This window comes from Blastomyces dermatitidis (genome assembly GCF_000003525.1).
Source record: "Blastomyces dermatitidis ER-3 genomic scaffold supercont1.4, whole genome shotgun sequence".
Classification (NCBI taxonomy): Eukaryota; Fungi; Ascomycota; class Eurotiomycetes; order Onygenales; family Ajellomycetaceae; genus Blastomyces; species Blastomyces dermatitidis.
Window position 1 is genome coordinate 3,481,806 of NW_025544777.1, and position 14,621 is coordinate 3,496,426.

At 34.1% G+C, this 14,621-nt stretch overlaps 2 protein-coding genes across 2 annotated transcripts; one reads left to right on the forward strand and one right to left on the reverse strand.

The window, feature by feature from the left end:
* Window positions 1-2,910: 2,910 nt before the first annotated feature.
* On the forward strand, window positions 2,911-3,995 carry BDCG_04274 (uncharacterized protein; the record flags this gene model as incomplete). The annotated part of the gene is made up of 2 exons (XM_045419933.1): window positions 2,911-2,984; window positions 3,749-3,995. The coding sequence occupies 2 exons, from the start codon at window positions 2,911-2,913 to the stop codon at window positions 3,993-3,995; spliced, it is 321 nt and encodes a 106-aa protein (XP_045276132.1).
* A 4,372-nt stretch (window positions 3,996-8,367) lies between these two features.
* On the reverse strand, window positions 8,368-9,948 carry BDCG_04275 (clock controled protein; the record flags this gene model as incomplete). Its single annotated transcript, XM_045419934.1, has 2 exons — window positions 8,368-9,611; window positions 9,687-9,948. The coding sequence occupies 2 exons, from the start codon at window positions 9,946-9,948 to the stop codon at window positions 8,368-8,370; spliced, it is 1,506 nt and encodes a 501-aa protein (XP_045276133.1).
* Between the last annotated feature and the right edge of the window lie 4,673 nt (window positions 9,949-14,621).

A 14,621-nucleotide genomic window follows, 5' to 3' on the forward strand; every position in this document is an offset into this window, starting at 1 on the left:
GTTGTCCTGATCTTCTTAACATAGTCTGATCTGTGAGAGAGTCTGTCTGCTGAGTTCTTAGTTCTCTTGATATATTCTATCTTGAACCAGAACTCACTCAGTCTCTGAGCTCAGTGAATCTGTCACTGCAAGAGTTTCTTGATTGAAGCAAACTGTTGCAAGCTGTCATGATCAGTTCTAACAGTAATCACTATTATAAGACTCTCAAAGTAGTGATATCAGTGATGAAAGAATTTCACTATTATGAGAAGCTTCTGATTATGAATGCTATAGTTGATCTTCATGAGTTACATCTTTCACAAGAAAAAGATCACTGAAACCCAGTTCTCATTTAACTGTAGTTACAAGACTATTTCTGAAATTACAAAGAAGAAAACATCTGTCTTCAATCTAATTAAGAGCAAGAGATCAAAGTAAAACAGTATCACTGTATTCATGAATATCTGTTTCAATCTTACAAAGACTCTGTGAGCTTCTAAGATAAGAAAGTTCTCACAGTTCTCTCTTCTCAATAATCTTTTCATTCTCTGTTCACAGAATGACTTCTTCTTATTTTCATTCTTCAGCATGTCTGTAAGAGTCAAGAAGATTCTCATAAATATAAAGATAAATCATCTATAGAAATTCACAAAGCTTAGAAAGATCTGAATCTCATGAATACTAGTTAACTCTGATCATGATAGAATAGTCTCAATCTGCAAAGATTTCATCTGAATATCATCTGTGATGATCACATATTCTAGGAAATTAATCTAGCAGACACTGAAGTTGCACTTCACAAGCTTAACATACAGTTCTGCCTCATCTAAGACCTTCAACACACTTCACACATGCTCAGTATGTTCTTTCTTCTTCATGAAGTACATCACTACATCATTCAGATATATTATCACAAAGACATTCAGATATACATGAAGTGTTTTATTGATGAAAGACTGAAATACTGCAGAAGTATTAGTCAGATCAAAAGACATCACTAGATATTCAAATAATTTCAGTGTAGTTCTAAAGACAGTCTTTCATTCATCTTCAGACTGTATTCACAGTTATATATATACATTGATTACATTCAGTTATGTGAATATGACAGCTTCTGCAAGACAGTTGATCACATTCTCAATCAGAGATAGAGAATAGCAGCTCTTTGTTATCTTAAAGTTCAGATTGTGATAGTCTACACACAATCTGAGATCTTTATTCTTCTTCTTCACAAACATCACAGAGGCTCTCACAGAGGCCTGTGAAGATTGAATAAAGTCATTCTTCAGATTCTTCTTCACATAGATCTGCAAGACCTCTGTCTCATGATAAGAGAGCTTATAGATTGATTTTCAGAAGGGTTTCTACTCTTCTATCAAATCTATTATCAGATTCTTCTTACAGTGAGAAGAAAGCTCAGCTGTCTTAGCTGAGCTGAACATCTCTGCAAGATCTCAGTATTTCTCTAGTATCTGAAGCTCAGTTTTCATGACTGCAAGGTTCTCAGACACTTGCAAAGTCATTACATAGATGAGCTTATCTTCTCTAATCAACTCTACAGCATCAACTGCTTCTATCTTTATAAGTGAGTCTGCCAACACTGATCAGAAGTATAAACCTGACTCACAGACAGCTATGTGTGAATTGTGTCTTTAAAGTTATACAAGTTCTAAATACATGTCATCTGTGATGTCTGTGATAATCACAGTTTCTGCAAATCTTCTTCAGATTTCAGAGAGATCTTGCAATTCAAAGATGATTCTTGTAAGTTTCTCAGTTCTCAGATCTGAGTTCTCACACTCTGCTTGTTGCAAGAGCAGGTTCTCAGTCTTCATCTTTCAGCTCATTCACTCTGCAAGCTTTAGAAACATCACAGTGACCTGAGATCCTGAGTTTATTAATACTTCTCATACTTGCAGAGCAGCAGTATCACAGCACAGTCTCTTCTCATGAGTAAGCATTTTCATTGAGAGAGCAACAGATTCAGGTATCAGCTTCAAGACTCTTAAGAAGGCTGTTGCTGACTCTGTCTGTGACTTCTCAAATTTCTATTTTAATTTATTCAGACAGTTTGCACAAAGATGTTCTGATTTAGAATAGATGAAGCAGAGTCTCTTTTTCTTGATCTTTCTGTTATACACTCTGTTCACAGAAGCTTATGAAGCTCTCTCTCTCTGCTCAGCAGTCAGATATGAATCTCTCTGTGTCTTATCATCTTTTCCTGATAAATCTGTTCTCTGTTGTTCTGACTCTTGCAGAGTCAGTTGATGATTCACTCTCTGCAGATCTGTGACTCTCACAGTGATCTGCAAGTGATGAATGAGAGTCATCAGTTTCTTCAGAATTAAGAGCTTAGAGTCTTACTCAATGAGCTTGTTCTGTATATCTTTATTCAGTCTCTTCACAAACATCATCATTCAGGTCTTGTTTCAGAGCTCTGTTTTCACAGATCTCAATTCACATCACAATTTCATGAAGTGCTGTGAGTAGTCTTCATCAGATTTCTCATCTCTTTTTCTAATGTTGATGATTGTAGCTCAGATGTTCTCTGTTCAGCTTGTGAAGTCTCTCAACTTGTTCTCTAGATAGGTCTTGAGAACAGATTATTGAGATCTCTTATAATCATTCTCTAGATAATTCAGCCAGTTCTTGACTTCAGTGTAATAGAGATCTGTCATTGTATAGATAACAGCTTCTTCATCTTTTATATCACACAGCTAGACTTGCAAGTCAATTTCAAATACAAACTCACAAAAGCTTTTATAGATTGTGATTTGATAGATGACCTTAAGTGATCACAGCTTGAGAAAGTTTCTTTTCAGTTTATAGATATCTCTGAAGATCATGTCTAGAGACTTGATTTGAGAGTGTTTACAGACAGTAAGCATTTCTTGTAGAAAAATAGCTTGATTCTGTGAAAGATGCTCAAGAATGTTCTTCACTGAGATTGATTTGTTCATGAGTTTGAAGAGTTCTTCTGTCACAGATGCAGAGAATGATGTTCTGTAAGTGATTAATAAGTTCTCTAAGACTTCTTTCATGAGAGTTATTCATGATTCAGGTGACTGCTTCTGAGTGCCTGCAGTAGAGTTTGCAGGAGTTGAAGTGTGTGAGTTTCTAGTTCTTTCAGTCATAACAGATAGTTGCTGACTGACTGAGCTTGAAATGTAAGAATAAGTGCTCACAGGCAATTATTCAGGTATTTGCAGCTTGATGTGATATGTACTGTTAACTACTAGAAGTGTTCACAGTAGAAAGATAAATGTAGAGATCAATTGTATAATAGCATTCAAGCTGAGTTATGAATAGTATTCGCGAACTCCAGTCTATATAGTTGTGTGTAGCCAAGGGCCGCTAGCTCTATTGATTACACAAGAGATAGGAATAGGGGTAAAGAATCCGCGAGGAGCGGGATTTCTTACAACTTCTGATAGATTTAGACTGAACTAAGTATAGAAATAATACAGATAACATCACCTGTGAGAGATTAAAGAAGAAAATAGTAAAGAGTCTCATACAGCAGCAGTGAGATCAGAAGAAGTCTTAAGAATGATTTGAGTTCAAGATAAAGAGAGAGAGAGAGAAGAAAAGTGTTACTGTAAATAAGCAGTAATAGAAGAAGATTAAGAGAGTATTAAAGTGAGAGATAAAGAAGTCAAAACTGATAAGTTTTTTACTTATTAAGAGATAATAATTTTTGATAATACTTCTGTGCTCTAATTGATTAGCAGAAGCTGATAGAGAAGAAGAGAATTGAGATCTTATTCAGGTCTCAAATGCACTTCATGATTCAGAATATTGAGAAGACAGCCCTGCTCTCTGAGCATGTTAATCTGCTTATCACTGAGATGAAACCTGAGACAGCAGATCAGAAAATGCAGGATTTTAAGATACAGATTGATCTGACTAAAAGAGAGCAGCAGAAACTCTTCTCTGAGAAGATAGTGAAGAGTGATTTTGAGATGATTATCATCTCAGATGAGAAGAAGAAGAAGAATAAGAAGAATAAGAAGTGAATTATAAAGAATAATAAGAAGAATGAGAAAGAGAAGAAGTAGATTTTTTTCTTTTTATATTAGTTAGTTATAAGTTTAAGTTTTTAATTATTAATAATTAAAATTGATTTTGAGTTTTCAAAAATTATTGTATAAGTTATAATCAAGTCAGAAATGATATATATATATATATATATATTTAACTATCATAATTCACAAATCACTATAATGTATAAGTATCAACATTTTTTCAATATTAATATTCATAATATTAATATATTTTTAATAATATTATTTAATAATGTAATTTGATAACACTCTCTTTTACAATATTAATATATTTCAAGAAATATGACAGAGATTCATCAAGATTGTTTATTTACTTTTATATATCAATGATATTCAATCTGAGTTAGTACTAAAATTATAACTAAGCTAAGAAATAAGATTATTTTCTCTTATATTAATTATTCTTACACACATCAGTGATCAGTTATTGAAAATAAATTATCATCTTTCTCAAATTATTATCATATCTTCTGAATTCACTTCTTTCACTTCTTTTACTTCTATTGAAGATTCATAAACTCTTCAAGAAATCACTGTAAATCACAAAGTCTATATTATTTATAATTCAACACAGAATGCTCTCTTTCAATTATAATAAATAATCACTTCATTCTTCACATCTGATTTCAGGTCACAAAATTTATGAAAAACTCAATACAAATATTGAGATAAACTATGAAATAATTATCAACAGATTGCATTATAGATTACTGAAGTATTATCTCTCTACTATAATCACTGTAACTTCATTCAGAAATATTCATTATAAACTAATCATGACTCTGAAGAAATTTCCTGATATCTGAAGTCATCAGAATACAGATAATAAAAGAAAAATAATTAGAAAATTACTACTGAGCTGATAAGTTACTCTATTAGATAATAATTTTTAATAATACTAACTTTCTAATTTGAAGAAAATCATGTGAAAATAATCTTATATTAGTACTCTGATTTCATAACTCTTATCTGATAACTTCTGTGAATAATTTCTTTATATATATATATCTCTGAATCTTTCTCTTTAATCAATTGAAAATCTCAAATTCTGAACACTTCTTTAAATGCTTAATTCAAATCTTTATATTTCATATCAATTCTGTCTTCAGTTCAATCTCAAGATATACTATAAAGTTAATATACAATATCTAGAATCAGAGTTGAAGAATCATTGAAGAGTGTCTCTTACAGTGAATATATGAACTAGTATAAATAATCTTACATTTATAAGAGTTACATGTTATTACATTGATGAGAACTGAACTTATTAAGAGATATTAATTGAATTTAAATCATTGATCAGTAGTCATACTGAAGATTATATAATAGAGATATTAATAACTGTGATTAAAAATAATTATTAAGATATTAGTCTCAGTCTTCTTATAATTACAACTGACAATGCTGTGAATAACTATATTATAATAAAGAGCTTGAAGTAAAAATTGACTTTGTATTTCTAAAATAATAAACAAGGTTATATTCTCTGTATTACTCATGTGATTTAACTTGTAATGTAAACACTGACAAAGAATCTTAATATTGAGATGAAGAATAATGAGATGACTGATTCTTGAGATAAGAATGAGATAAAAGTGATTACTCAAGTAACTTTTATATTTATTTTATAAAAGATAATATTTTTTAATAATACTTTTTAATATTACTATTTAATAATACTTTTTAATAATACTACTGTTAATTTTGAATAGATTGACTAATAATTTAAATATCATAGATTTAAAATATTACTAATGTAATTTATATCTCTTCTAAATAATAATAATGATTTCATGATATTCAATAAATAAATAAATCAGTCATATCACTGAATATGATATAAAATATTAGAATATAATAGAGTTCAATATATAAGATAACTGTTCAGACTCTTTAATTATATCAGATAATTGATCATTAAGTGTAATACTCTAATCAGAAAAAGATTCAGATATTGAAACTTTCTGATATAAAGTGAACTCAGTTGAAATATGTGATTAATTTACTGTTTCAGTTTTATAAGATAATAAAGATAGTCTTAATTACTTATATATTAATACTGTAGTCAGTCTGATGAGTGTATAATAGTTTATTTACTTATATTGAGAAGCAGTTGAATCACTTAAAAAGAAATTCAGTCTGAGATAATACTATAGCACAGGCTATTATTACTATAAGAGATAAACTGGTATATTACTACAGTAAAATGAAACAATCTTTTACAGAGTACTATGCTATAGCAGCTCTACTAGATCTCTTTCATTAAGTTAATATCTACACTTCTCAAGATTGAACAGAGAAGAAATGAGACTTATATATTAAATTAGTCTGAGACTACTATAATATTAACTATCAGAGATTTGAATGAGTAGATATTCAAGATATAAAGACAGTGAAATATAATTCTCTAGTAAGTAATAATCTTTAATAATACTTTATATTACATAGAACTATAATACTAACTTTGAAATAGAACTTATATACATTGATTACAACTGAAAATCAGATAAAACTATATACTTATAAAACTGAATTTAACTGCTATTTTCAAGATAATTTAATAAATTTATATATTAAATCAATTCTAGAGTTATAAAAAATTGTTGAGAGTATATATTCAACTATTGCACTGATAATATATAATATTCTAATAATTTCATTAACAGAGATGAGAATGAAGTAAAAGTTTAACTCAAGTTAAAATATTTATTACTATCACTGAGAATAATTATAAGAAGAAATAATCAAGAAACTTATAATTATAAAATATGAAATTATCAGATAGTTTAATATCTCTGATCATAGTATATCAGAGAAGTATAGTTTTTATAAGAAAGTAAAGAATAAACTTACACAAGAATATATTTAGTTATTTCATAAGTATTATTAATAAGTATTATCAAATTCTGATTATATAAGTAATCACTGAATAAACTGAATAAAACTGATTTTAATCTTCAGTCTCAGTCTTATTCTGATTTTAAAAGAATGATTATCTTTCACAGTTTATTCTGAAAAATTACTCTCATTTCACTGTTCTTGAATTAAATCTGATCATTTTTCACATCATTTCTCTCAGAAATGGTTCATTTTCAGATTTTTTTGAGACTTGGTCCTGGTGGGACTCACATCAAGAAATGTATGAAATCAGACCAAATGGGACCAAATGTAAAATTCATGGTCCCGGCGGCCAGTCTATGCAGGACACTAGCCAAATCAGGAATAGATCACATAATTGTGAAACACTAGTGGTGAGCTAATCTGCATGAAGCTAGGGCATACAACATGGTCATGTGGGCGTGACCGAATCTGGTGGGGGAGAATGTGGTTCAGAAGAATGTACGACTGTTGGATAATAACGCGGCCGCTTCCGAACTACTAGCGTACGAATGTAAAGGGGGCCCTAGCGGCCACTAATTAATTTAGCGTACGAGATTCAATATATAAGAAGCCGGCGTACGCCTGTAATCGTACGCTGGCTTAAGCAACCTTTGAATCACGCTGCGAGTTCGCGTAAATCTGTCATTTGAAGAACCATTCTAAGTATCCAGAGAGTCAACACTCTTACATCATCCCATATTGTAGCAAACAGCATACACACCTGTATCCGTATGTCTTTTTTTTTTTTTTTTTTTTTTTTTTTTTTTTTAGGCAAAACGAATATTTATCATATATGTAAGGAAATGAGAAAGCATGAGCGGGAGGCTGACCACAACGAATAGCAGAGTGTGCATAATCCGGAAGGACGGTGGAGAAAAGAAATGAGTGTATAGGGCCCCAGATATTCGTTTGGAATCACAATCGCAAAAAAAAAAAAAAAAAAAAAAAAAAAAAACCGAAATCCACGAATAGTCGATACTGTAAAATGAAGTAAAACGGAGAATATATATAAAAAGAAGAATTCGCCCATTTGCCACATGATTAAACAGAATTGCGCAACATAGAATGAAGTGAAACGTCACGATGCCTGGGGTAGGTTCGGTTTGGTTAAAAAGCGGGGATAAAAGTAGGAGGCTTTATTTGAATTGAGGCGGCAATGGGGATATTTTATGCGCCATCCGCGAAATTTGTAGGGATGATGGAGTGGTAAATATTTGTGGGGATTAAAATGGGTCTAGCATTGTATCGAGGCTTGTTTTTATTGCGGGCGGAGCTTGGAGCATAATAAATGTGGTAAGATGGGTATCAGATGATGAAGAGGAGTCGCGAAGAACGTCAGCCCAGCTGGATTCAGCGCATGCAGTTCTTTTGTTGGTGTCGGGGTTAGGTGGTTTGAGGTTGGAAGGTATTTTTGTGTACGCCAACAAGTCGATCGCCAAATGACTCAACACTTCTCCGTCACACCGGTCATTTCAACGTCCTTCGGTGGCGAAGACCCAGGAACGGGTGTTTTGCTATCTAACGCCATCGGAGCTTGATCAGATGCAGACGTCGGTTCATTTCTTGAGGGCTTGGGCCGGCGCAACTTTTCGCACCAACTTTCTGCGCTGACGAGTGTATCATTGACCACGCCACTAACCTGAGCCATCATATCCAATCCCTCCTCTGCGAGAACTAGAACACGCTGTGCACTAGTCGTCATATCTGCTTCTGTGCCAGAGCCATCTGCGGGTGTGGTTATGGTGGATGCAAGCCGAAAGCGTTGGGGGAGGGATGTGAGATGTCTGCGGACAAGATGTCGAGCATTTTCGGGAAGTGCGCCACCCGCATATTTAGAAACCACATCCACCACTTGTCTGAGGGTGCGTAATATATCTCCTTTCACTTGTTGTATCTGCTCTAAAAGGCGTGTGGAATTACGTGATCTATCCTCGGCATTCGCAGCGTCGTCCAACGACTGATCCTTCTTTGAAGAGTCGTACTCTTCAAGAACCTTTTTCAGGGATACTATTGAATTACCCAGACGACCGTTCGCCCATCGAAGCCAGCTTAGACAATAAGTTAAGCTGCGTAGGGATTCTTCGCTCATGGCAACGCCAAGACCAGAGGTAGAGATCATAAGTCGGCTTTGCCACGTAGATTGGTTGTTGTTTGAAGCTTTTTTATCCAACCGGGCCAGCTCTTCATAATTCGGAGATGAAAGATCGTCATATGGCGGGAGGGATTCTGCAGTGGACGATCTCCTTGTGTGGGATGGGGTTAGCTCTGCCATCCCTCTCTCTACGTCTATCATGTCTGTGCTGGTATTTCGAATCTTCCGCCGTTTGTCGGGATTCTCTGAATCGGCAGCAGTGTCGTCACCAGCCCGACGCCTTTGCAGTGCCCAACGAATGCCCCCTTCGACACCAGTCTTCTTGCCGACGGAGCCAACTTTTTTCACCACAGGAGATCCGATGTTTCGCTCCAAAAATTCAGCTCCGTATTTGAACCTTGGAGAGTAAGACTTGGATGACGTATAGACAGAAACGGAGCTGTTTATGGCGGAAGAAAGAAGGGGGTGAGATGATGTGAGGAGTGATAGTAATGGCTCCGGAGATGGAGGTTGTTGTCGCTGCTGTCCAGGCGGAGGTATTGTTGGCTGGGAGGACGGGTCCATACCACGAGACGATGCTGGAGAGTGAACAAAATCTATGAAAATCAAGGCAGAGTCAGAATTAAATATTTTCGTTGGTTTCATGAATTGAATCAATGCCGTGAACTGACCTGATCGAAGGCCTTCCAGCGCCTGGGCCGCCTCAATGTCATCCATCGAAAGTGCACTAGTCGCCCGGCGGCTGCGTTGCTCGTTATCCATCTTCCTTTGAGTAGGGCCACCAGAAACTACCATTCTGGCAGGAGTTGAGAGAGTCGCAGTCAACAATCCGGAAGAAGTGGCCGCAGTAGTATTTGTAGATGTAGGCTGAACAGTGCGATCAGGATACGGAGGAAGCTGAGGAAGAGGCGAATCCTCCGTTTGCGATGTCATATTCGGCTAGCAATCGTGGCGTAGTTAATAGGTCCCCCTGATAGGTTCCCTTGACAAGCCCGATTCCTCTCTCTAGCACGTGAAAGCCGCTTGGGAATGTGATTGCGATCGGATGGTTGCCAATTGGGTTATGAGGACAGCGATGGGCTTATTATGCCCAGCCCGGTTGGGCTATTATTGTCAAATCGTAAATGCCTTCGAAATTTCTGTCCCTCATATGAAAACTAGATCCAAGCCAGAGAGGCGGTAGTGTCATTGACAAGTAGAATTCGCCGTTGTGATATCAATGATATCAACAAGCAGAAGCCTGGGGGGTTAATCACGTCGGCAGAGGGAGCGAGTTGTGCAACGGCCACACACGCACAACTTTACAATTCGGATCTCAGTATGGGAGGGCAACAAGCGGATGCTGTTGGATAGATAACAAAGCCAGGGGACGACCTCAAATCCAACAAGAGAAAGATGGATCAAGGAGAGGTTTGTGAGATTTCCCCCAAGCCCGATCAAGAAAACGAGGTTGAATGGATGGTTGACATGTGACTGCTGCGGCTCCGAACCAGCGCCAGGGTAAGGTTAGGCTTGCATGTGAAACTATAATGTGACCAATCAGAACATACCTAGGTAGTACTGCCAGAAAACTCTACTACACGTGTTTTGCTTTATTTTTGACCTTCCTCCTCTTTGGGAATAGAGTGGGGGTAATCCTCTGATAAATTATTGATAATGCATTCTTGAATCTTCTCTTCATCGTATACACACTGAGAGTCTGATCAGCCTAGCTTCACTTGGAAAATTAGTGCAACGAGGCTCTCTAACGACGGACTCTATTTGAAGATAACGTTACGCCGACCAGTCATGAATAACGAGATGGGCGGACAGAAAATTTCCCCTGCTATTTTGTTAGTGCTGACATGTCCACTTCGAGCACTAAAATGCGCAACACTAGATGGATAACATAATCAACCACCTAACTGTAGGATAGTTGAAGGTTGTGTATACAGAAAACTTGACCTCGCTAAGTGCGCCACTTGACCTCGTTACATAATCATGACTCTGACCTCGCACAATACAGTAATAATCTGTTGGCCCTTACGGCCGTTGCGGTTAGCGATCCCACTAGATCACGTGACCCACCACTATATTATGTTCTTGTAGATAGATCTATCAATACACAATCTTCAACTATTCTACAGGTTATAGCCTGAATGGCACATTTTTCTTTTTAGAACATTGTATCAACATTTTTTAACACAGATAGTTCATCTTTTTTGAAAAGACTCTCACTCTTTATTAGAGATATTTCATTTTCTCTGAATCTGCTAATCAGCAGATTTATATACTTTATATTTTTTTTAAGAAAGTGCATTCTTCATTGTGAAGAATATCACTTTTTATTTTTTTTTATATATCTTAATATAAGTGATATATCTATTACTTCAGAGTTTAGCTCAAGACTCAGAATTACATACTTCACTAGACAACTTATTAATAGAATAATTACTTATTATAAGAAGACTTCTGATCTGCAAGATGAGACTGAGATTAGTTTTCATCAGAGTATGAAATTTAATGATGAGATAATGAAGAAACTTCAGAATAAAGAAAAGCAGAGTTAATATTTATCTACAGAATCTGTTTATTTCAACTCATTGAATTCTTCACTATCTCTCATTCTCAGAATACTGACTTTTAATAATGATCTGAATCAATCTATCTATTACACTGCAGGCAATCTTATGAATCTTATACAGATAATACTATGAAATCAGATAGCTACAGCTGAAATCACTTAATATCTCACTACATCTGTCTCTGTATAAAGAGATACTATGAGAAATGAGTTACAGAAATATCAGAAGAAAGTCAAATATGTACTAGATATTAAATCAGTGATTATATTTAATAACTCTAATTATAAAGTCTGATATGTTGATATATTGACTGATACAGAAGTTATTAATAAAATCAACATTCTATTAAGAACTTAATAAGAATTCTCTTTTACATATTATATTAATTCTGAGAAGTGAAGAATCTGTTCTAAGTCTCTATATAGATATATACTATTGAGTCTTGTTAAAAATATTTAAATCACTATTAAAACCTTAAAAACTGACAATGCTGTGACTCTGTGAGACAAGATTAATGTTGAATATACAATATCACTGATAGAAGAATGAGTTAATATCTTCAAGAAATTGATAAAATTACAAGTTAAGAAGAATGATTATCTTACTTTTCAGAGATATTTTCACTATCTTATTATCTATTATAAAGAGCTCTGTCAGAGCACTGAGAATGTATACTATGATCTTTTTCTCAACAATCTACAAGATTATCAAAGATCATTTATCAAGATATATTTAAATGAGTTTTTCTTCACTGATCAGAGACTCATTGTCAACATTGATATCAATAATTTAATAAAGTAACTGATTAATTATACATTCAAGAAGATCATTACTGAGTAGAAAAAGCAGTCTCAGACTGATTCTGTGACTGTGAAAAAGAATAAGAATAAAGATGAGAATAAAAGCACATCTGTATGAAAGTGCACTCACTGCAGAAGATATAAACATACTGTTGACAGGTGTTTTATCTTACACTCTGATAAAAAGAAAAAGAAGGATGACAAGAAGAATGACAAGAAGAAAGAGAAGAAGAATAACTTGATGAGTTCTTAATCAGCAGTAAATGCAGTAATTACAAAGATTGAGTTCTATTTCTCTTTCACAGTCACTGAAAAATCATTCTTTAGATCTTGATATTTGAACACATGTGCAAGTCTGAACATGACAGATGAGCTTTATTCTTTTTCAAATATCAAATCTTTTAATGATAATATCTCTGTTGATTCTGCAACTGAGAGAACTGAGTTTGTTAAGAAGATTGAGACTATCATCTTGAAGATTGAGAATAATGATGTTAACTTACAGAATGTTCACTATATTTCTAATATTACAGTCAATCTGCTCTCATTTACAAAGCTTGAAGATCAGAGATTTCAATTTACATTGTCTTTCATCATTCTCTCATTTTTCATTTACAGAGCTCTAAACAGTGTTATTTTTCATACAGTTCAAACTACTCAGAACAATATATATAAGATCAACAAATGAGAGTTCAATGACAATCTCAATCATCTGAACAAGGCAGTTAAGTATATTACAATGTCTTACAAGTACAATTTTGACTGAAAAGTTGATCTTTCTGTGACTGCTGCTACTACTGTTAATAATGTCAATTCTGCAGACATAAGAACACAGATATCAAAGATATCAAAGACTCTTTTAAATTGATATTATAATCTCAGTCACATTCACACTGATGTTATAATTGCTATGGCTAAGAATCTCTATACTGAAGTCATAATTAAGAGTTCTAAGACTAAGTTCTTTTGCAAGGAATGTGTCAAGACAGGTATGACACAAGATTATTCAAAAACATCAATGCCTAGATCTATTCAACTCATTGAGAAGATTCATATTAATCTTGCAGATGATAGACATACATTGAAAGATCTCTCTGATTATCTCTTAGAGTTCTGTCAGAGAATTAAATACTGAATGCTTATTATCTGTGATGTGATCTGCTATCATTGAGTATATTTTTTGAAGTTTAAGAATGAGACTGTTCAATACTTTGAGTTGTGGCTCAGATTCATGAGTAATCTCAGGTATACAGCCCCTGCTTTTCTACAGACTGATATTGATAATATTTTCCAATTCACATGTATACACACAGTTATGAATTCATATGATATCAAATGAGAATCAACAGCATTACATTCATCACATCAGAATGATGTTTCTGAACATGAAATTCATACTATTATGAGACAGATTAGAGCTGCTCTTTTGAAAGATAATCTCTTTAAGAAGTTCTGAGCAGATATTCTAGAGACAGTGATTATAATAATCAATAATACTCTCACATCTACAGTTCTTTACAACTTGAAATTTTGACCCTCTACTGCAGAGATCTCTGTGATTCTAAGTCTATATAAGATTTCTTAATGTGTACTTATAAATATCTCATCAAATGTGAGGCATTTTCACTGATTAAGTGCAGAGGTTTTTGTTCACTTGCATGGATTTCAGTGGCCTGTGAATAAGCTCTCTTCACATGCTGATTCATATCATATCATTGAATTCAGTGACACATTGATATATCGCCTATGACATTCTGAATCTGACAAGATTATTGTCAGTAGTGATGTCAGGTTCTCAATCACTGAAAAATCAGAACTAGTTGTCACATCTGTGACACTCATTAATAATATCAGTGAATCAGAACCTGATATTTATCTGATTAATAATGAAGATGCTTCTGATATTAATGATCTGAATTCTGCATGATTGCAGCCCGTGAAATTGCTGGCTACTTACACTTCAAGTCTTATTACAGGCAATCTTCTGAAGTTCTACAAGAATGTCATATCTCAGTCAGAGAGAGTAGGAGATTATTGAAAGAAGTTCATGCAATGTGAGATTATTAACCTGAAGAGACACAATACATGAAGTTTGATCTCTAGATCTGATATTCTGAGGGATGAACTGATTGCTTCAGACTGTTAAGTGTTTCTTAAGAAAGATAGATCTGCAGACCTGAATGCTAATTCTGATGATATTCTTAGAAAATCATGTTGAGTGATTTATAATAACTGACTTAAG